Source organism: Pseudonaja textilis, chromosome 3 (assembly GCF_049901715.1).
Source record: "Pseudonaja textilis isolate UNSWEBS1 chromosome 3, rPseTex1.2, whole genome shotgun sequence".
NCBI classification, from domain to species: Eukaryota; Metazoa; Chordata; class Lepidosauria; order Squamata; family Elapidae; genus Pseudonaja; species Pseudonaja textilis.
In genome coordinates this window covers 34008291-34033416 of record NC_141992.1, presented here as the reverse complement: position 1 = coordinate 34033416, position 25126 = coordinate 34008291, and the positions used below count along the sequence as shown (strand labels likewise).

The 25126-nt window shown below is 37.7% G+C and overlaps 1 protein-coding gene across 3 annotated transcripts in view; it reads right to left on the bottom strand.

Moving 5' to 3' along the window:
* Window positions 1-25126, bottom strand: part of CPNE1 (copine 1) — a 57565-nt gene that overhangs the window by 18674 nt on the left and 13765 nt on the right. For all 3 annotated transcript variants that reach the window (XM_087929222.1, XM_026697697.2, XM_026697698.2), the window contains exons 2-3: window positions 2067-2195; window positions 89-268 (exon numbers count right to left, since the gene is read on the bottom strand). In XM_087929222.1, the coding sequence (XP_087785348.1) occupies window positions 89-268; window positions 2067-2195 (309 nt within the window). The remainder of the gene's footprint in view (window positions 1-88; window positions 269-2066; window positions 2196-25126) is intronic.

Below are 25126 nucleotides of genomic sequence, written 5' to 3'. Positions count from 1 at the left end.
CTCCTTTTATTTACCAACAAAAAAAAAGAATAAATCTAAACTTTTACTTAACATTTTATACAGTAGTGATCATAGTTGTTTACAGTACCTGACCCAGGGTACATTCAGCTCCTCCAAGGTAATCATCATCACTTAAGTCATATGACTTATTATCAATATCATATATACCAAATTTCACCTTCTGAACTTTCTCAAAGTAATAATCAATTAGCAGCTTTTTTGAAAATTGTGGATTCTGGCAATTCTTTATTTTTTCAGTTCGATTCAACTATGACAACAAAATAGAAAAAGAGCTGCTTAACACACAATGCAGTGTGAACAAAATAGATTCATATATAGCAAATGAAACAAACAATATGTTCAAAAGTTATGATATTTATGTAGTTACTTATCAGGCTTTTATATTAAAGAAACCAAAATATCTTTACAATCCCCAGGCATGTGATGTAATTGCTAAAAATAAAGTTCTTGCAACATGCTATATCCAAATGCTGCTTCAAATAATTAGAAGAAATAAATAAAATGCAATAATAATACTTTAAATATTAAACAAATGTATATTATCTGCAGACAGATATGTAGGGAATCCAAAAAATTGAGTAAGAGTTCATTTCTCACAGTCTATTTCTTTTTCCCATCTCAGATAACAGATAACAGATAATCAGAGTTGGAAGGGACCTTGTAGGTCATCTAGTCCAACCCCCCACACAAGCGGGAGACTCTACACCATTTGTCACAAATGGCAATCTAATCTCTTCTTGAAAGTCTCAAGTGATCTCAAACTATTTAATAACAAGAAGCAAAATTATTTAACAATAAATACCGTATATACTCGAGTATAAGCCGAGTTTTTCAGCACATTTTTTGTGCTGAAAAAAACCCCCTCGGCTTATACTCGAGTGAGATTCCCTCTGAAAAAAAAATGGTGTGGAGCTCCGGAGCTGGGCAGCCGCTTCCCTGCTTCCGTGTTTCCTTTGCAACTTGTAAGCATGGGGGTAATCGGAAGCAGAAAAGTTCTTGATGAGGATATATTGTTTTTTCTTTATTTAACTGGAGGAAATGAAGCCACCTTGGCTCGCGTTGTTTTCTGAGCCTAGAGCCAGGGCGCTTTCATTGCACGGCGGAGCTTGTTTCAGGAAACACTGGGTGTCGTTGCTGCCCCCTGAGGGGAGGGCGATTCTGGGCTGCGCGATTGGGGGACTTCGTGGCTTTAGGTGGGTGGGTGGGAGCGAGGACGGACGGAGTCCACGAAGCGGGGCTTGCCTGCCCTTTCTGGCTGCCTCTGCTTCCTTAGGGGCGGGGAAGGGGGCTCATCTGGACCAAGGGTGAGTCTCCCCCTCAGTTTCCCCTGAAGGATCTTCCGTCGCTTTTGCCTTCTCCCTATGTCTTCCCTCTGTTAAAATCCCCCCCCCCCGCACACACACTTATTTTCAGGCGGATAGATTTCGTGTCTGAGCATTCTCACATGATGGTGGGTCTTTCCCCACCCCCCCAAAAAAACAATTAAATAAAGAAAAAACAATATATCCTCATGCAAGAACTTTTCTGCTTCCGATTACCCCCATGCTTACAAGTTGCAAAGGAAACACGGAAGCAGGGAAGCGGCTGCCCAGCTCCGGAGCTCCACACCAGTTTTTTTTTTTCAGAGGGAATCTCACTTGAGTATAAGCCGAGGGGGTTTTTTTCAGCACAAAAAATGTGCTGAAAAACTCGGCTTATACTTGAGTCAATAAGTTTTCCCAGGTTTTTTGCGGTAAAATTAGGTGCCTCGGCTTATATTCGGGTCGACTTATACTCGAGTATATACGGTATATTTTAAAATAGAAAGGAATATGCTAAATAACTAAACATTTAATGTACTAATAAAACTCATTTTGGGATCATTTAATTGTGTTTATGATTGTTTATGGGGTGTTATTAAATTTAATGCATTTACCATCAAATTTATCAAAAATAATTCCTTGGAATTGTTTCCACAGAAGTCAATTTAATCATACTTAAAACCAATCTCTATTAAAAGGCTTTTCCTACATCTGATAAATTTATTGTCATCAAAAATTCCTTACTTCAGTCCACTGATCTCCACCAACATTCTGAAGCAAGACACACAGAGGATCAGATTTTGAGCCAACATCTTTATCAATCAGGTTGTCACAGGATATGGACAGTTCCACCTTGGTCACGCACTGAGCCATCTATACACAGATTAAAAACAAAACAAAACAAAAAAAGGACAGTTATTAAATAATAAATTCAATGTACAATGCATATGGAATCTGGATTGATTTATATATCAATGTATTTGTTGATAGTGTTCTTTATTAATTCTGTATTGGTTTCTTATTGTTGCTATTTTTTTGGCATTTAAACCAATCAAACAATGGAGCACATGTTAACAAAGCTGAATGAATTTGGCTGAATACCAATCCATATGTATAGTCAAGTCTTTTTCATCAAAACATATTTATAGTATTATGAAAATAACCATACAGCAACCATATTTAGCAAAATAAATATGTATTTAAACAGGCAGATACCTAATCTATTGTTTAATATTGATTTCATATTTTCAATACCTTAAAACAATACAAAACGGTAGATTCCACTTATGTTTTTTCTTTCTTAAAAGTTATAGAAACAGATAAAAGTTCAGAACCTAACTCCTCAACTTTTCTTCCTAATGTAAATAATCTCAAAAGCAAAAAAGGACTAAATGATAGCAACCACTTCAGCAGTCCCGTGTAACACCAAAAGAAAAAAAAATCATTGCTGCAGAGTGCCAAATGTATAATCATATCAACAATGAATGAAATGCTATAATCTATTCAGTTTCTGTTGTTACAGTTCTGTCACCCGACTCCCAGATTCTCAAAGTACTGATACTACATCAGTTTCAGACACATTAGACCGGGTATACCAATATAAAGCAGCCTGCCTTTTGAATACACGGACACATAAAATATAAATGCAAGTATAGTTTGGCTACATTGAGTCCTAAATCTGAACAACCACAGAAAGCACAATATGAAACAGTTTCTTCATACTAAAAAAATAAATAGAAATTTCAACTATTCAAATATTAATATATAGAGATATTTTTTCAGCTTTTTCAGACAACAGTAGTCTCCAAATAAAAACTATGTAACACATCATCACACATTTGTGACATTTTAATAGTTTTTTAACAATAACCTTATATTGATGAATAACTGAAAAAGGGCGTTGATACTTACCTGATACGCCCTTTCTCTGTGAGCTGTGAAGAGCATCCAGAATTGGGAGGTGCTTCAGTCTCTTCTGGAAAGGCTGGGCTTAAAACTCCGGGACGCTCCTCCTCAGCGTCCCCCAGTTTTGCAAAGACTGAGTGTCAGGTCCGGAACTCATCACCCAATCTAGATCCCTGACTGGAACGGAACCCCACCAGACGGAAAGAAATGGGTGGGGCTTGATGCTCTTCACAGCTCACAGAGAATGGGGGTATTAGGTAAGTACCAATGCCCTTTCTCCCATGAGCTGTTCAGAGGATCCAGAATTGAGACATACCAAAGCTTGGCCTGTCCTTAGGGAGGGACTCCGTCTGGATCGAAATCAACTCCTAAACTCTGTGGACCCTCTGCAGGACTCTTCTGCCAAATGAAGTGTCCACTGAGGCATAGGCCTCAATTTAATAATTTCTGACAAAGAGAGATGGTGAAGCCCAAGCTGCTGCTCTGCAAATTTCGTCTATGGAGGCCTGTGTGGCCCATGCTGCTGACATTGCCACACTCTTTGTTGAGTGGGCTGTAATGCCCTTAGGAACTGAGATAGACTGGCATTCGTAACTTTTAGCCATGGTGGCTCTCAACCATCTACCGATGGTCGTGGACGACACCTTTTGTTCTAAAGTGGATGGATTGAAGGATAGAAATAGAGCCTCAGATTTTCGAAATGCCACTGTGCGGTCTAGATAGATGCTTAAGGCCCTTCGCACGTCAAGTTTATGCCATTGATGTTCCAGCCTATGAGATGGTTTTGGACAGAAATTTGGAAGGACCAACTCCTGTGCTCTGTGGAAGGTTGAATTTACTTTAGGAGTGAACGATGGATCTAAACGGAGAATCACATGAAACACGCACAGGTCCTTACGCATTGACAATGCCGCCAATTCAGGAATTCTAGCTGATGTGATTGCAATTAGGCAGGCCACCTTATATGTCAGGAATTTAAGACTAGTGGTTCTTAGAGGCTCGAACTGACCAGTTGTAAGTGCGGTTAACACTTTGTTGAGATCCCAGGTGGGATAGCGGTGGATTACAGGAGGTCATAAGTTTGCAGCACCCTTGAGAAAACTGCGGATATGTGGATGGTGTGCTATGGAACGGAGGTCACCCCAGGTTATCACCGAGGCTAAAGCCGCCATCTGTCTATGTAACGTATTTGGAGATAGGCCCTGTTCAAACCCTCCTGTAAAAAAAACCCAATAATTGTCCTATTGATGGAGCAGTTGGGCCGATCTTAGACCCCTGGCACCAGCGACAAAAAGGCTGACCATGTGGCCTTGTATACACAATTTGTTGAGGCCCATCTGGATGCTTGAATAGTGGCAAAAGCATCCTCTGAAAGTTGTTGGGCCCTTAAATGGCTCCGCTCAACCTCCATACAGCTAGACTGAGCCATTGAGTGTTCGGGTGAAGTATCGGCCCTTGGGAGAGGGAAACCTTCGACGGTGGAATTTTCCAAGGCTGTTCTCTCGACAGCTCCTGTAAATCTGCGAACCATGTTCGCCTGGGCCAGTAAGGGGCAACCAATATCAATTCTGCTCATTCCTCCAATAACTTCTGGATCAACCTGGGTATTACCGGGAGTGGAGGAAACGAATATAGAAGCCCAGGGGGCCACTGACATCGCAGGGGATTGATGGCCCACCCCACCCCCCCGAGTCTGATATCTGGAGATATAGTGGGGCAATTGGGCGTTGAGAGGAGAGGCAAATAGATCGATCACTGGTTGTCCAAACCTCCGCACTGCTTCCTGGAAGACAGACAGGTGTATGCGTCACTCTGCCTGATCTATCATGGCCCTGCTGAGCCAGTCTGATTGTGTGCTTAATGCCCCTGCTATGAGTTCTGCCTTGAGCGAAGACAGATTGGCCTCGGCCCATTTGAACAACTTGATCGTCTCCAGCATCAGAAGTTTGGAATGAGTCCCCCCCTGTTTACGTGGGCCTTGGTTGTGGTATTGTCTGTCAAGACCAGAACGTGGCGTGAATGGAAAAGGGGTAGAAAACTGCGTAAGGCCAGGTGAACTGCTCGCAGTTCCAACAGGTTAATGCTTTGTGATTATTCGGAAATAGTCCAAATTCCTTGTGTAGTGTGGGATTGGAATTGAGCTCCCCATCCTACCAGGCTGGCATCGGTTGTGATCGTTACCCTGCAAGGTTCCTTGAAAGGGCACCCCGTTTATCATTTTTTTCGACCACCAGCAGAGCGATCGGAGATGTTGTGCGGTACCTTTATCCAGACGTTGGAAGTGGCTCTTCCAGATTGCTGGAAAGGAACCATTGCAGCTGTCTAGAATGGAATCGAGCCCAAGGCACAATGGAAATACAAGAAATCAGTTTCCCTAACAGTTGAGACAGCAACGCCAGGGAAACCCTCTTTAAGGCCCTGATCTCTTTGTCCAAAGACTGAATACTGTTTAACCTGTCCTGAGAGAAAAAGACCTTGCCCTCCACGGTATCTACCACTGCCCCCAAATGAACTAGCCTAGTTGAGGGGATCAAGTGGCTTTTATCCCAATTTATGGAAAAGCCATGACCCTGAAGGGTCTCCAGAGTAAACTTGGTATCCAATTTTGCTTAAGGTCTGGAAGATGACAAAATTAAAATATCATCCAGATAACATTGTAAGCGGACAGATTTGATCCTGAGCGAGGCAGTCAACGCCGCGAGGACCTTAGTAAAAATCCTAGGGGCTGAAGCCAGACCGAATGGCAAGGCGATATATTCATAGTGCCGATCACAATAGCCAAATCTAAGATATCTGTAGTGGGCAGGTCTGATTGGTATATGTAGATAAGCCTCTGTGAGATCTATAGAGGTCATGACATTGTTCTCTCTGATACTAATCAGAATGGACTGGAGAGTAGTCATCTTGAATTTTCGATAAACCAATGATTTGTTCAAACGCCTGAGGTCCAGAATTGCCCTCCAGCCCCTCGAACTCTTCAGGACCACGAACAATAGAGAGTAACAGCCTTGACCCCGCTGTTCAGATGGGACCTCTCTAATAGCTCGAACATGCAGAAGATGATTGATAGACTCCTGCATCAATGCCCTCTTAATGGGATCCGTGGACCTAGGGCTCCTAATGAAAAAGTTCGGGGGGAAGGATTGAAACTCCAGCGCCAAGCCTAACCTAATAGTGTCCTTGACCCACGCATCAGAGGTGGAGCTGTCCCATTGACTGACAAACAGTTTTAACCACCCTCCAATGGGAACTGCTGTCAAGGGCTCACTTGGGGCGACGAAAAAATCGGCCTCTAGTGCCTGTGGGGTTCCTACTATTTTGGCCTCCCCACTGACCTCTATCGGAAGATTCAGGCCTATCCTGTCTGAGGGCCTGTAGCCTGATGTTCTCTGAGATCTGGGAATGTAGGGGCCCTGATAGTAGGACCGAAAGGAGCCCCTTCGAAACGACTGGGACGTTCTGTTTTCAGACCTACGAAAAAGGGGGAAGTACTTTTTTCTTGTTTCTATTTTCTATAAGGAGGGGCTCCAAGACACTGCCCAATAATTTACCCCCCGAAATTGGGGCTGATGCCAACTTGCATTTATGCTTGGTATCCGCCTGCCAATGTCTGAGCCATAGCAGTCTCCGTGCTGATACGTGAGATGCTATGGCCCTAGACAAGAATTTGACTGCATTAAATGTGGTGTCGGCAGAGAATTCTGCGGCTGCCATAATTTTAGCTATGTCCTGGTGAGCTCTGACATTTGACGCAGGCAATATATCCCTCAGGTGGGAGAGCCATCGGAAGGAGGACAGTGTAAAAAGGAATGTAGCAGTAGCTGCCTTAATGGCCCGGGCGTCAGAAACGTGTGCCCTACGAAGTGCTAGCTCTGCTCTCTTTTCTTCCGGCCTCAGGGCTTGCCCAGCCTCATTAGGGAAAGTGGAAGAAGAGGCCTAGTTTAGCGGTGTTCTTTGCCTTGAACAGTAAAGATGTAAAGAGGTGTGCGCGTAAAAAGGCCAGAAAAAGTAGGCTGGTCTGGAATGAGGCCTTCGTCATCCGACATTCCCCATTCTAGCGGGTCAGCCTCTGACAGACCCAAGTCTATGTGATGGATCGACCCCCACTCCATGGAAACCTCTTGGTCTTCAAAGTCCACCTCCTCCCGAAGACCCTGGGCCGGTATGTTAGGAATATTGGGGAATACCTGAGATTGATGTTGTTGGATATGCCCAAAGGAGTGGGCGGACAGGGATCCCGCATCCGAAGCGGTCAAGAAGTGTCTGGTCCAGATGGATTGCTGAACTCCAGCCGCAATGCCCCTTTGAATCGCCATCTCCATCCATTGCCTCATTTCGATGGGAATAGACTCAGGTAATCCCTCCTCCTGTCTTAGGCTGGCGGCCATATGGGTGAAGGTTGCCTCAGGAATTGGCCAGCCAGTGCTCAATGGAGGAGATGTGCCTGTGGGGGGTTGTCTAGAAACAGCCTGTCTGGGCTGGGTAGATAAGTCCAAGGGCCCCATCAATGGGTTTGGGTTCTGATCAGTGATAGCCCTTTTGTCTGCCTTGCTGGCTTGTTTTTGCAATTGTCTTTCCAATGCTAGGTGCCATCTATGGGCATCCTTATCTGCTGCCTTAAAGGCCTTTTTGGGGCCCACAGGCTTGTCTCGGGACTTACTTGGCTTGTAGCGGAAAGCGTTGTCACGTTCCATTTTGTATGATGGATTGTCTTGCCTCTGAATGTAAATTTAATTTTTTAAAAAAAAATTATTATGATTATTATTGATATTGTGGTAGAAATGTGAACTTTGGGGAGATGCCTTCCCCTGCAGTTGAAATTAGAACGCTCCTCCAGGAAGGTAAGACTGTATATTAATAGGAATAAGAGTTTAAATCGTGAACAGTATCTAAGGGTCCCCAGCAAGGGAAACCCCCAAGTGCTCCAATTGAGAGAAAAACTCCGGATCCCAGGTCCCCAGCAAGGGAAACCAGCTATTACAGGCTCTGATGTGACTCCTTGCCTGTCAGAGACAAACATCCCGCAATATAAATGTCACTCACAATTTCCGACTGAATAAAAGATCCAAATGGCAAATGCACAGAAATGCCTGTATAATGAGTAGCCGTTTATTGCCACATTAGCCAGAAGGATAGCCAAATCCAGGAAGGGCACAATATAAAGTTACTACCTCGGTCCCCAGCAAGGGAAACCAGAGAGGAATGGAGGCTGTGGCAATTACTTTCTTGGTCCCCAGCAAGGGAAACAAACAAGAAATGGAGGCTGTGGCAATTACTTTCTCGGTCCCCAGCAAGGGAAACAAATGAGAAATGGAGGCTGTGACAATTACTTTCTTGGTCCGCAGCAAGGGAAATAAACGAGAAATGGAGGCTGTGGCAATTAGGTGTGAAATTGAGGCAGCCATTGACAAGGGCGGGAAGCAGAATCACCGTTGCTGCTGACTGAGCTGTCAAATGAGCCACTACTGCAGAAGTTCCTTAGCAAGACTTGAACTCATAATCCCTTGCTTTCCAGCCTGGTGCCTTAACCACTAGAGCAAACTGGTTCTCGAGGCTCTAACTTGCGATCTAAAAGCTGTCGAGGCTCTAACTTGCAATCTAAATGGGCTGTGAGAGGAAGCGACAAGGGAAAGTGAGCCGCGGCTGCGAGCGCTCCGCTCCGATCGCAAAGAAAGTGATCTGAAGGTTAGATAAAGAGTTGCCTGAAGCAGAAGCCTCAAGCTGCCTGCGGAGTGGCAGGCTCCGCTATTTGAAAAGGGAAACAGTTTTTGAACTGAGCTAGGTAACCTAATAAAGGGACAAGCCAGACAAATCCAAATTAAATGGGAAAGAATTTTAAACACCAAAATACCACAAGAGCAAACCTGAATCAGAAAAAAAAAAACAACCGTTCCAGTCAGGGAGTGCACAACCTCTTACCACGAAGGCTGAGCTAAAACTGGGGGACGCTGAGGAGTCCTGTGGAGGAGAAGAGACTGAAGCACCTCCCAATTCTGGATGCTCTGAACAGCTCATGGGAAAATAACCATTTCTACAGTTAAAATAGTTTATCACTTACTTTGAAAAGACATTTAATTTTAAAAATCCTATCTCTAGATAATTGTGCACTCCAATGTCCAATACAATATTAGATAATAGCAAAATTTAGAAGATAACTGACTTGATATCTGAAAACCATTGGAAACATCCCATTCCTAACAGAAGAAAAAACATTAAGCCAATGAATATTAGCTTCAAACACTAAAGCATCAAACTACACTTACATGCACAGTGGGACATTTGAAAACTCAACTGCTTTATGTAATTCTCAAAGTGCAGTGTGAAAGGTAAACTTGAGTATCAACCAGCTTATATAAGAACCTGCACTAACATGCTAACAATACTTTGTACTAGAATGAAGAAAAAATATTTGTTTTTAGGGACTGCCAAATCACATTGCAATGGATTACATTGCGAAACAAAAAAGAGACACCCTATTAGATTCAGAAATTTAAAATTCAGCAGTTTTAAGATTTAGGTTTATAAATTAAAAGCTCATTCTTTTAATGGATGGTTTCCTACTATAGTTCTATCAGTCTACTTGTTCTTGCCAGTTGAGTAATTTCTGCTCTGACACTTTGCTCCATTTTATTTTTTTTCAGCATTTCATTGGATGCTAGTTTACTAGTCCATTGCCAATTTTAAATTATTATATTTGGCTATTCTGTCCTTACACATTTTTTTTATTTTTCCCCCTTTCTCCCAATTCTGTTCTCTCTAATCATTCTCTTTGACTTTTGCTTTGAGTTCATTGCCTACTTCTGTCCTACTTTCCTTCCTGCGTGACTACTGATTATTAGCAATTCATACAACATTGCATTGTAAATGGAAGCTACCATTGTTAGTGGTACTTGTTGCTTACATAAGCAATACCACTGACTCTAAGAGGACAGTAAAGCCTTTTACTTGGGACTTAGGCATAGTTAGCATCTGGGGCAGTTCAACCTGTTTTTTTTTCTCATGGTTTTTGTGTCACATCCTTATCAACTGACTTTTGGATGTTATTCACTAAAAGCATCAGTGGAATGGATCCCACTTCCTCTGTTAGGTAAAATCTTCTCAACTGCACAGTCAACAACAAGTAACAAGACAGGGACCAAAAATTGGGGGGGGGGGGAGCAATGTGCAGAACACCTCAAATGCCAAATGAAAGAATAGTAGAGTGTATCATGCTGTGCCTTCAGGGAACACTAATCATTTCCTTTAAAGTGGAGTAGCACATGTTAAAACTACGGGAAAGCAATACCACTTCAACCCATTCTGGGTGAACAGCAAGGACACGTTGTATGACATGATTCAGAGCAGCATAATCTTCTGCAAAGTCCAGTAGAGGATGGAGGTACAGTTGCTGGGTAGATCTGCTCCTAGAGTCAGTTCGCTAGCATCCCTATATAAGACACCACTGCATTCATAATCTGCAACGTTTTGACTGTAACCAAGCTAGTATTCCTGTAAAGAAATTCAACTGTCAGCATTTCTTGCTGCAGGCTTTGTTTCCTGAGCAACTATAACGTCCACGAATGTTCTTTGCTGAATCAGTTTATTACCAAAAGCTTTGCTGCCACAAACATGATATAATTCAAATCAAACAGATAAACATTAATTTGTGACAGTAATTATCAGACATGCAAATATGAAAAAGATTGAAAAAAGGATAGTAGGAGTCAGTGTAATATACGTATCTTCCATACCTAAAGCAAGCACTGTTGTTATTTACTGAGTTACAAATTTTTAACTATGGAGTCCTTGTTGCTTTTTGAGTTTTGGTTGTCTGCTTGTAGATGTTTCATGACTAAATTAGGTAATATCTTTGGTACTGGAAGGGAGTAAGGTTTACTCTCCTTTCCAGCACTAAAGGCATTACCTAGTCTGGTAGTGAAACATCTGCAACCAAACAACCAGACTGAGAGCAACAAGGATTTCAGAACAATCTTGAATTACATATATTCTGTAAGCCGCCTCGAGTTGCCATGGGTGAATAGCAATATAAATGCAATAAATAAATAAATCTTCATGTCAACTGAAACTTCTAACATTATTTTATGGACTGGTAAGCATTCCTAATTCTCTCTATCCACACTATGAAATCAATAACATATGTTTACATTTACAACAAAGCATATATTATGGTATTACCCTATAATAGTGTGGTAACATCATTAAGTCCATTATTATTGTTTCTTTCAATGGAATTTGCTACGTATCAGGAATCGAGGAAGCTATAACATTAATAGGAATGATATTTGAAAATGAGAAAAAGCAAAGGCCAGGCAGGATGCTAAAAGTGAGAGAAACAAGGAGTAACATAAGGGCGGCATTGAAGAAGCAGAAAACACAACAATTAGCATTGACTTTTCATTTGAAAGGATCCTTTCATTGCTTTCCTGCCTCATTGGTATCAATGGGTTTATCTGCAATTGCAATGCTGCTGACTTGACGATATTTAATTCACAGCACTATTTGTCCAAGAGCTATTTTAAGAAAATATAGGATATTAAGATATTCATACTGTATCACCTGGTAGTTTTGCCAAAGTGAGCGTTTCAAGTTACAGACATTTTGTAAGGCTTACAAAGTGTGTATATCTGACTGTAGCATGAAAAAAATAAAATATTAGATGCAATATTGTTATAAAATGGTATGTTAAAAAAGTGAAAACTCATTCAAGCAAAGCTTCTGCTGGCTGCATAGACAAACAAATGTAGTTTTCTTTGGTAACTATACAGAAGTGGCATGCCACTGCCATCTGGGAAATTTGCTCAATTTCTTAAACTATTCCCAGGGTTTCGTGGTAGTCTTCCATTCAAGTGTTAATCAATACTGGGTTGTTGCATTTTTTTCAGTTCAGGCAAGATCAGCTAGATGGTATATTAATTTATTCTGTAGATCTCAAAGCCCAATGGCTCAACTTAGATTTTATAGTATTTACATTTCTGAGAAAACGTTATCCTGCACTTCCAGATGGGAGTAGACTGAGTGATGTTTTACTTATTACTCATGTTGAACTAGCCCAGGGGTGTCAAACTGGCGACCTGGGAGCCGGGTGCATCACATGAAGGCCACACCCACCCTGGCTCCACAAAGGCAAAAACGCCATGATACGTCACACCACGTGATCAAGTTTGACACCTGTGAACTAGCCAGTTAAAATATTAGCCACCATCCTTTCAGGAAACTTAAGCCTTTGGGATCACCAATACTGCCAGTACTCCTATTTTAATTGTAAGGATGGGATGGGAAGGGAGGTGAATATTTAAGCTTCTAATGGGTTCATCCTTACCATTTGCCCTCTTAGTATAATAATCTCTAGATGTAATCCTGGACATGCCAAGAGCAGTTAAAAGGTATTTTGAAAAACTCAAGTTGAAAAGACTATGCTAATATGCTAATCAGGATGTGCAACTGTACTTCAAGAGAGATTTAAGTAAATGAGCAGTTGTTTTGGTCTGACTGCTACTATACATGGAAACTGCAGATATAAAGAAAAGTAAAGAAACATAAAAGCCTGCATAAAGTTATGATTTTACACATTTCATGACCAAGAGAGATTTACTCTGGATGTTTGAAGAATTTACACTCACGGCAGTTAAAAAAATTTGGCATCTAAAAGCTATTTCACCATCAGACATTCAGTTGTGTCCAACCCACCCTATGGGTCAGCGTTGTCCATCCCTTCTGACTTGCATCATCTCCTTCAGATCTGCCATGGTCACCCTCAAAGCTATTTACATTTGACTATATCAGAGGTCTTCAAACTTGACAGTTTTAAGACTTGTGGACTTCAGCTCCCAGAATTCCTCCTCCAGTCATGTTAGCTCAGGGATTCTGGGAGTTGAAATCCACAAGTCTTAAACTTGCCAAGTTTGAAAACCCTTGAACTATATTATTCAAATAGTTCAAAATAGGTTCCCTAAACTATGCATTAATTCCCGAAGACTGACATATAGGTAATCTTCAGTGTGACTTATGATAAAAGATCAAAATTTGGAAGAGACACTTCATCTTCTTTTGCTATAGCTTCATGCTTTTTGTGCATGATCATCACTACAAACATTAACAGCATCTCAATTTTTACCTATACCTCGACCATAATGGAGCCCAGAATTCTCTTCCCAAGTTAGAATAGTGATAAGCCAAGGCATCAATAGGACAGAACCTATTTTTTAAACCTTTGCACTGGTCATTAATGAATCAATGATTCCTGTGAGTGCTCTTTGCTGCAAACCAGCCAAAAAGGCCAAAAACTGGGGGAAAAACATCATAAATCACAGCCACAGGACCATGGAACACTGCAACCAACCACAACAGTTAAGTTAGTTGCCAAGCCATCAGAACTCCGGAACTGGATCATATTTAGCTTTTTTTATGGGGTGGTGGTGGTGGTGGTGGTGTTCCGATGTAATTTTGAATGGCCACTGAGAAACTGGTACACAAGAACTACCTGTATTTAATGTAAATATACAAGGCTTAATGGGACCTCTAAGTGTGTGTGCAACTGCATTATCACAGCCAATCCTACACATATCTGTAAAAAAAATTACTATTACATCCAGCCTCTCTCAAGTAAAAATGCACAGAATTGTATCTTAAATCATTTATTTTTATTGATTTTTTTATGCTGCCCATCTCCCCTACATCTCATCTCTCACTATATCCTCACTAAAACTCTCAATTGTGTTTTCAAGAAAAAAAAGATACATAAACTAGAACATGAATACTACTATTACTACAGGAATATTACAATTATTTCCCAGAAACATGAGGATAAGAATGAACTAGTTCTTGGGAATGACATGTGTTCAGCCACAGCACCATCCCAATAATCCAGGGCAAAACATTAGGATTTAACTTCATTTCATTTATATGATGTTTCAGAATTCAATGGGGACAAAGTATGTGTATAGAAAATATCTGAACCAGAAAAACAACTGTAATCTTTCATATTGGGTATTCTATTGTCAAGTCACAATTACATTATTATTTCTCATTAGTTTTCTAGGGATAATAATTTGGCTCATTTGCATGATTAGTACACACATTCCCGTAGTTGGCATTGCTTATAATTATAGTCATGATTGTAGCTTCAATTAAATACTGCAAAACAGAGCAGACTACTTGATGCTTCTAAACAGGCTCCAAAACAAAAAAAATGCAAAATAATCTGGTGTTTCATGTTGTAACATGGATTTAAAAGTGGTGTTTTTTTTTCCTTTTAATATTAAACCTTTTTAAGATAGTTGGCTGCAATCTCGATTCATGTTTGATCTGGTCAGGTTTTCCTTCCTTCCCTATATTTTTTGATATACTCTTCAGTACTATGTTGGGAAGTCTGGTGTGAATGGAAGATAATTTCAGATATTTGAAGAGATATTCTCTATGAATAACCATTTAGTAGGCTGGGTCAAATGCTGAGCTAAAAAAATTCTTGTGAATAAAATTATTCTATTTTACAGTGGAATAAAAGGACATCAAGAGATTTCTGATCAGTAATTTAAAAACTAATTCTTTCTTATATTTAATATCAGAGTCCCATAAGTATATTTCTAGTTGCTATTTCTAGGCCTCAGTCAAATTAATAGAAAAGAAAAAGATTGCAAAAAAAAAAGGAACAATTTTGTGAAAAAAGCACTACTCTCTCATGGCACGCTATTCTATCCAGCAACTATGGAACAGATCTTCCTTAGCACAAATTTTTAACCAAAATACCATGAAAAATGTGCCACCTGTGCATTGCTTCCAATGAATTTGTTAACAAATCCAGCATACTTGGTAATTCTTTCTCATCTGTTATACATTGCATTTATTAATCAGAAGTTTCATTGTCATTCAACTTTATTTGGAATTATTTTAAAAAATATTTTGGTTTATATACAAAACGTATTTCCTGTATTGCATTTATTTTCCAAAATTAAACATCAGGAAAGGCATAGTTAATTCTGAGTTTCATGCATCACCAGAATATATGATCTATCAATGACAGATTATTACCCACATTGACATAACAGTGAAAACGCTTACAGAACAAGTAAAGCTCTCAAGATGTTTCAATTCATACATTTTACAGTAATTTGAGTCTTTAAACAAATTTCCAGTCTGTGAGATGCATAAAATATGGACGGCAGCTTTCTTTTCTTTTTTTATCTTTTCTTTTATGTACACTGAAAGCATTTGCACCAAGACAAATTGCTTGTGTCCAATCACACTTGGCCAATAAATAATTCTATTCTATTTAGCAAAACAAGACACTATTCTCTTCATTATACCTGAATGTAGCTGCCATGAAATAAATAACTTCCAATTAAATATAGAATATATTGTTGGATTTCTCAGATATGAGAAATGGAATATTTACATGATCAACTGGGTTCTGCTCAAGCCTTTCCTTAACTACATCCTACTGTAGGTCTTCTTTTAGATCAGCCAGGTTACCTAGGTGCTGCCACCTGCTGGGCATCCTATAATTAATTTTTTACTAAATTACTTATACCTTTTCTCAATTCTGATTTTCAATTACATTTCAAAAAATGACCAGCTGTACTTCTCACTTCAGCAAATCTAATTATGTCTATTTGCAATGTATTTTATATTTATTTATTTTATAACTTTGGAACGAATTTTGTCTAGCTGCATTACTAATATATAAGTCACATCAAGAATAAACTGTAGTGGGATAAACTTTCACTGTGCTTTTACATGGTGTGTACGCGCGCGTGTGTGTATATGTCTGTCTGTATGTGTATGTATAATTTCAATTGAAGCCAGCAATATCCTTCACTCGCTTGGTATTAGAGAGGCTGGCTGAGCCAGGGGGAGGGGTCAAGCAGGGAATTAGCCTAGACAGGTACAAAGAGAAGTTCAATCTCCTCTTCCCCCACAAACGAATGCTGCAAACGAATCTTATGTAGTCTGATTCAGGTGCAGACAGGAAAGGTTCCTGTGAAATAGGCATAAAATAGCTAACTAAACTCTGTTTGCACCTAACACTTGGTTACATTTATGTGTTCTATTTCTGCACGCATTTGAAATAGTTTTTACATAGGATACCGTTCTCCTGATCTTTCAAACTTTTTTTGTTACTTTCTGTTATTCCTAAACTGGTATAGGATAAGTATGGGACATTTTACATGTCTAAATGTTACATATGTAGTTCTATAATTAATTCATAGTTTAATAATTAATTTTAATGTAATTAAATTGTTGTAATTAATATGTAGGTAATTACATACCTCCAAAAGAATGAGGCAGGGAAGCTACTAAGAAGATACTCCCTGTATAAAATTATTCTACGTAAGATACATTAATATACACAACTATAATTCTATTTTCATTACCTAGAAACATTTAACTAGTTTTCTATCTTGGATATAAGTCTTCATTTAAAAATAAGTGTCTATTATATTATAAAATTTAGTAAATGAGATTGTTAATTATGCAATCCTTGTAATTTAACTGAGGATCTTGACTGCAACCAAACATTAACTAACCATTTAGCTTGGCATTATTTTGGGGTAATAAAACCAAAAGCCTGCACTGAATATATGCATCTCAGCTGAATTTGGGAAGAAATAGGCTTGTTTATTTCAGTTAGTCAACTATAATGCTTGTGCCACGTTCCAAAACACATCAAATTTACTCAAGATTTTTATTCTTCATAAACAAGGAATGCAGCAGTATACTAGGATGAATGCAACAAAATTGGGAACTGAAAAGTTTTAATATTACAAAATTGTCATCAAAAGTATTACCAAGAATACCATTTTATTAAACATATATGCCAATGGGGTCCGTTACTTGTATTTTCCAATAATAACTAAGATAATGATAGCTAAGATTTAGATAATACCAAAATATCTAGTATTATTTATTTCTGGCTTTTATTTCTTCCCACCTAGGAAATTAAACTGGATCTCCCTTAATATCTCATTTTAAACAAAATAGTAAATATATTTTCTAAAAGCTAAAATAAATTAAAGTTTCTCATTGAATTGTGGATACTAAGTGGAACACAGCACCTAAAGATACAATACAGCAGCTGTAATAGTTCTTCCTGGGCAAAACTCAAAACTATTTGATAAGACTTCCTTTGTTATGACATCATAGCTCTTGGCTAAATAATAAATACTACCTGTAAAAAATGTCGAAGAAAAAATGCTACCTTCCCTGAGATGACAAACAATTTATTCATTCACTATGAAAAAGCTACATATATTGAATATGCATTTGTTGTATATTTAAGAACTATGTTCATTTTCTCTATCCTAATCTCCTGCAATAGTATATTTTGCAAAGCATGTATAAAAAATAGCCTTTAAAAATATAAATAGGACATAACCAAAATAAAAGTTCTTGATAGAGAGAACAATTTGCATTTTAATATTTCTAAAAAAAAGTTTATAAACCGCGCATACAGGGTTATATATTGGAACACATACTTTTGCATCAGACAAGATATTCTGCACCCCATTAAGATTATCACCAAAGAATGCTTTCTAGACACATTCTACTTGAGAAATGTCTTCGATAAACATCAATATGTTGATTCGGGGCGTCAATGACATCTTCAGTTTCCACTTGTGAAGGTGAGTATATCCACTTCCATTAGTTCTGAAGAAAATAACTGCTGCTCAATTTATATACGTGTTGAATGTTTATCATTTAAAAGCTCAAAGAATATTACCTAGGCTCATCTAACTAAAAATAATAATAAAGTCAGCATGTATTTTTAGCATATTTCCCATAAATTGTGGTTCATTTTTAGCTGTTTTCTCTACAAAGTGGTATTTCAAATACCACACCATATTCTATTTGAGATAACACCTCTAGTACAAGTAGTCCTCGACCTGCAACAGTTCATTTAGTGACCACTAAACATCACTAAAAAAGTGACTTATGGCCATTTTTCACACTTATGACTGTTGCAGCACCCCCATGGTCACATGATCAAAATTCAAATAGTTGGCAACTGACTTACATTTATGACAGTCACAGTGTCCTGGAATCATGTGATCCCCTTTTGCGACCTTCTGACAAAGTCAATGGGTAAACCAGATTCACTTAACAAATATGTCAGTACTTAACTACTGCAATGATTCACTTAACAATGGTGGCAAGAAAGATTGTAAAATGGGGCAAAACTCACTTAACAAATGTCTTGCTTAGCAATACATTTTGGACTCAACTGTGGTCATGAGGACTACCTGTACTTTTTTGGATTTCTGTCCTCACTATGAGTTGGGTGGGTGGGTGGGTGCATGAAGGAAGGCTCAGCCAATCTCACTGTACACATGTCGTACTCTGACAATAAAGGTAATAATATTTCATCATTCTTATCTGAGTAAGAATTGACATTTCTTAAAAAAACCCGCTCATCTGCCAATTACTTGGTGAACAAGAAACAACTTTTTAGATGTTCTTCTAAACAGTTTGTGGTGGGATAGAAAGCTGCCACCAAAGCAATGTACTTAAGAAAGGTAAGTAGCTAAAAGCTTGCTACTTAGAGTTACTTAGAGGTAGGGTAAATTTGAGGAATACAGAAGTAAAGGAAAGCTGAAACCCTTATATTAAAGTAAAAGAAACCTTTTATTTTCTTTCAGATGCAAGACAAATGCAATTTAATGTGTCTGCCCAATACAGATAAAGTATTTCTCAGAACATGTAACACACGATTGGCATATATTAATTTTATGAAAGGTTTGCAGAAGTAATTGTTGATGAGTTGAATTAGCTCAGGTCAATCAGTTCTTTGTGAGTTAAATTCTAAATGATTTTCGCTAAGCAAATACAAGATTAAAATGCTATTATTCTTAGCATGTTGTTGCGTAGCTTTGCAATAATTTTATTGGGTTAGTATCAACTGCAATGTATTACTTTTGTTGACCAAATTACAACTCAGTAGTCAAACATACAATTTCTTTACAGTATCAATAAAACTACATAACTTTGCTCTGATTTAATGCACTTAGGCATTAATTATGATTATGCACATTTTGATTATAAAAATGGAAAGTTATACGCATAGCTCTACATACAGCCATAGAAAATATAAAGAACAAGTGGTTACACCTAAGAGTTTTGTTTAAAAATATTTCCACTGGCCAAGACATAAATCTTTGCTGGAGTGGCAGAATGTCCCAGGGGACTAGAATGCATACAGTTGGCAATGGCTGTTCATGACAAATATTGTCATAAGGAATGGTAGCTGGTAGCTGTAGCTGGTCATGACAAATATTTTGTGAATGTGTAAATTTCTCACCTTCACTCAGTACATTTACAACGTATCTTTCATTGTGCCTACTGCCTGACTTCGATTTTTTGTTGGGGACAAAGTAATATAAAATGTCAATGAAAATTGTCTTTGATTTTGAACCAGGGCAGTTCAGCAGTTAGAATGCAGTACTGCAGGCTACTTCTGATGACTGCCAGCTGCCTGCAATTTGGCAGTTCGAATCTCACCAGGCTTAAGGCTGACTCAGCCTTCTATTCTTCTGAGATCAGTAAAATGAGGACCCAGATTGCTGGGGGCAGTATGCTGACTCTGTAAACCACTCAGAGAGGGCTGTAAAGCACTGTGAAGCGGTATGTAAGTCTAAGTGCTATTGCTGTTGGTTTTGTCTTATTTGCATTTTCTACAAAATCCAATAATCTTGTAACTTTTTAGATAACAGTACTTGAAGAAAAAGAATCCAACATCATTACTGTAAAGAACTTTCAAAACAGGAAAGTCATAGGAATATGGAAAAATACATTATTTGTTCCTGTTGCCATTCAAATTTCTTCTTCTCAAGGAATAGAGTATAACTACTGCAATGTATTTGCTCTGATGATTGTGAGACAATTATTAGAAATCCTTTATTAATTTTAAAACTGAGTAATTTAAACCTACTATAAATTATAGTCCAATAATTTTATTGAACTTGAGCGAAGTTCAACTATCCAATTCACAAAATAATTTATGAGAATCACCATATGTATAGATTCAAGTGTCTTAGATGTCAATAAAAATGATGTTCCTTTGAAAGAAAATCTCAAAACCAGGTAGCACTTGCAATACAATACAATTAGGAAGAAAATGCTTTGTTAAACAGGCAGGCAGCTAATCTACACAACTGAAAAATACCAATTGCCAATCAATCATATACTAGAAGTTTCACCTACCTGAAACTGATTTATATAATATAATTAATATTCAATAGTATTATCCTCTGGAACCTTTAGATTAACAAGTACAAAATAACACCATTTTCTATAACAGATATCACTTTTGTAAAATATTTTGTAATCATTTCTTGTACAAAGCATTTTGACAGGGCTGTAGTTTAATATTAATGTTAACTGATTTTCTTTATTCTTTATGCCTCAGTGTCTGAAGTGTAGCATTGTACAAAAAGTTATAATTGTAGTTTTACTGTAATGAATGCAAAAACATTATTAAAAATCTGAATAATTCAATAAAACCCCATGCTAGGTTTCATCTTAAAGATTGCAAAATGTCAGTACTTTAATTTATTTCTAATGTTTGTAAGCCACCTAGAGTTGCTTTCAGACCAGATGGGCAGCACATAAATCCAATAAATAAATAAATATTTTAAAAGGGATTTCTGATTTCTTGAATTATGTTAGTATATATATTTATTTCAACATTAATAAAAACTCATGACATAACTGAAATTCTAAGCTAGGTTTGTAAATAGGTATTGCATCCTAGTTTTAGTTGAGAAACTTTGAAAACCATCATCCTTCATAACTGATATCTTGCTTTAGTTCAAGATATTCACTAATGTACACTGTGCGTTGAACAGTGCATGTCATAAGCTCCTTGACAAAACATAGTAATACATTAACACTAACAATGTCATATTTCCGCACACAAGTAGATTGATTTTAGAATTTTCATGAATTTCCAGTACTCCAAACAGAAATAATGTAATTGATGGGATGGGACAAATTAAAATAATTAGGCACTTATGGTTATAATGTTTAAACTTTTGGGGGTGGTTTGTGTCTTGCACTGACTGTAAACATGGCAAGCAAAAACAAGTAAGATTAAAAGTTGTTCAAGTTTTAAATGGCTATAAATTTGATTTTGGTTTGTCACACATTTCTGCAAGTACTGGAAAAAAAACACCCGTATTTTTCACTTAAGATGTAAAGTTCAGCAACATTTCCCATTTAAATCTGACCTCTTCACTAATACTTGGAAGTACAACTAGTCTTACCAACATCAAAAAGATGGAACTAATTGTTAATAGTACTCGTCTTACAAAGCTACTCTAACAAAACCCCTAAACAAGACCTCCCAAACAGGTATCACCATTGTTATTCCTCCGAGGTCTTTTGTCACTATCAAGCCCATTGGTGTCCTTGGATGTCCTTGGCCACAAGCTTCACAATGCTGATCTGCACATTATACACAGCTCAAAATACTTCTCATAATGTACTAGTTCTATTTAATTTGTTAATCCTAAAGAACTGTTAAAACTGATATAGAAGAAAAAAGCTCGCTCTCAATTAATAAACATACCAATTAAATTGGAGGGTTGTTTCCTACTGAAATAAGAAAAAACTTTTTTCAGCTTTGACACAACACATACTCTTTTAGACAGAATCACTTATGAAACAAGCATTGTTTCTGGAAGTATTTTTGCATAATTTTTCCTATCTGTTATAGTTTAGAGAGCTAATTTGGTGTAACGGTTAAGGTACTGGCCTAGAAACAAAGAGACTGTGAGTTCTAGTCCTCCATTAGGCATGAAAGCCAATTGGGTGACTTTGGACCAATCACTCTCACTGAGCCCAACCCAACTTACAGGGTTGCTGTTGTAAAAAAAAATAGGAAGCAGGAGTAATGTGCCTTGAATTATATATAAAAAGTTGGGATAAAATATATTAATTCTATTATTTCAATGTATGCATTATATAATGAATTAAATGTCTTACTGTTTAACTGCATATGCCACTTTTTTTCCAAATACTCATTGACTTATCGTAATAATTACAATTGAAGGACTCCCTTAAAATGGCATCTAAAAAGAAATTACAATATATTTCCTAAAATGTTTATATTGACCCAATACTGGGCATGCATTTTAAATCTATTTATGGATTATTCATTTATTTATGTCTGAAGTATCTGAATCCCTATTCCAATAAAAGAACCAGAGATTAATTGCCAAATTTGGATAATATTCCAATAATAATTTTGATACATGCAACTCATATTGAAATTTGTGATGTAGTAAATGAAACATAGAAAAAACCTTTAACTGAGTCAAAGATGACAAGTGGTGGCTTAATTTCATAACTAATTAGGTCCACGTTACAGGTAGTCCTTGACTTATGACTACAATATGGACCAGAAAATTTATTAAATGGTACACTCATTATGTGAAGCATCACACGATCACACTCATTTTAAAACTTTTTTTGCTGCATTTATTAGGCAAGTCACCATGATAATTAAACAAGACATCATATAATCATAACTTGCAACTTTTCTTATTGGATTTCCCATTAACTCTGAGCAGTTGCTAAAGAAATAATTATAAGTCAAGGGCTGCCTGTATATCACTGATAAACAAATTTTGATTAAGCAAAGAACAGCTGGGTTCATAAAGACCAAGTCAAAATGATGATTAAATTACCTAGTTTGAGTAATGAAATGTCTGCAAGAAACCAAACATGCTCAGAGAGCACAAGGACCCTTCAAGTCAAAATCAAACAAAGCACATTGGAAACCAGTCAGCTCCTAAAGTTTAGAATGTATTTAATAGTGAAAGTTAAATTATATTCTAGGTTTCACCAATTCCCAAAACATGACCTGAAAAAGAGAATCAACTAATGCCAGCTATTTAAAATTGTTTTTCCTAGCTTTTTGTTCTCCTTTATGCATCAATGCCGATTAACTATGTTCTCCTTAAATCCTATGTTAGTTGTAAAATCTTTGTTCTAAATAAAATTTTCTGTAACTACACATTTAACACATTGATCATGTTACATCTGTCTGTTCCCCACTGGAATGTAATCCATAATCACTTTGGAATAAACTCATTTTTCCTTATGTTGTTTAGAAAAGCATCACGTATACCAATGGGGTAAGATTATACATTTTTGCTCTATACCAACAAGAATATTTTTAAATAGAACTGTTTGAAAAAGCTATAGATGTCCAATCAAAATTACAAAAATGCATTAGAAGCATATTCATGTGGTGCAGTTAAAATATCAATGGCTAAGGTTTTATATATTTTAATGTACAGTTTGCTTTCTGAAAATCTTCACATGATAGTAACAGCATCAGAAACATAATATCCATCTGTGCTTGTTAACTCCTGGCTTGTCAAGAGATGCAGTTGAAGTCCTAACCCAATGCCTGGAAGAAGTGCAGGTGTGGATGGGGAGGAACAGATTAAGGGCCAGTCCTGACAAGTTATGACCACAGATTATGTCTATTTACACCCCCGCCCCCCGCTCCCATCTGGAAGTATTCTTTGTTGGCTCTCAAATCAGGCTGCATTTTCCTATATGAGATTTATATGCAATCTGGGGGTCCTCTTGAACTCTTAGCTTCTGCTTATAAGCATGTGTAAGCTTGGCCCAGAGGTACTGTAAACAAGTACATCTAATACACCAGTTGTTAATTTTCCTGGACCAAGAGACCCTTTAGAGTCACCTGTACCCATATTATCTCATGAATGGATTAAGGTAGCATGCTTTACACAGGGATGCCCTTAAAGAACATTATGAGGCTACAGCCGTTTCAGAATGCATGGGAAAGACATTGATGTGGGCATCAGGTTATGCACGTGTGACCCAATTACTTTGCAAGCTGCACTGGTTGACAGTTGGCTTCCATGTCTGCTCAATTCAAGGCACTAGTTATCACTATCAAAGCCTTCATATCATAGGGCTTAGCTACCTGAAGGACAGTCTTCAAGTTATCTTTGCCTATTTGATTTGATCCGGCAAGCTGAGTGCACTCTGGATCCTGTCAATTAAAGAACGTCATTCTGAAGGAAAATATACTCTATTGCATTATGGAATAATCTCTCCCCCTGCTCCTCCCCCAATATTTGGGTGGTCCCATTGTTATATCATTCAGATAACCCCTGACGACCTGGCTGTTCTCCCAGGCATATGGGATAGGGTAATTTTGGCACCTTTTTTCATTTTATTATGTGTTCTTCTGTTGGTTTGTTTTTTGTTTTTTTGGTCAGTTGTATTTTTATAAGTTGGTTTCTGATTGGAAGTCAGAGTGAAGTTGGGAGGCCTAGCAAGTAATACTGTAATAGTTTCCCCCCATTAGCTAATTTTCAATCTTTTGAAAAACACTGGAAAGTTGCCTCCTCATTATGTAAATTCATTCAATCTCACTGTTTCAACAAGGCTTACTCTTAATTATCACTAACAATTTCAAAGTAATTTATCTATTTCTGTAGTAAGGGATTGCTGCATCTATTAAAATTATCAAATTTACAGTTCCAAAAATATCATAGTATGCTTTCTCTTTATCAATTCAAATATATATAAAAATGTATAAAATTTAGCAAGGAACATTATTATTCAATACATGGTAAATATTTTTTTCAAAGTGCCGATAAGTTTAAATATCATTATCCTTAGTAAACTGATATGTGATATGTCTCTATGAGGGTTTGATCATCTGATGCGCTCTGTTCTTATGTAAAGAATATTCTGTCCTTCAATCCAAAAGGTTCCATGAAGTTAAATTTTTTCAATGAAAATTAACAGGAACAAAAACCTGTTGAATCTAATTAGACCTATAATGGATCCCAGAACAAGAGGAACATATCTCTGGAAAGTGGATTCTTCCATTTCCAGCAAGTTTAATTTTTATTTACAAT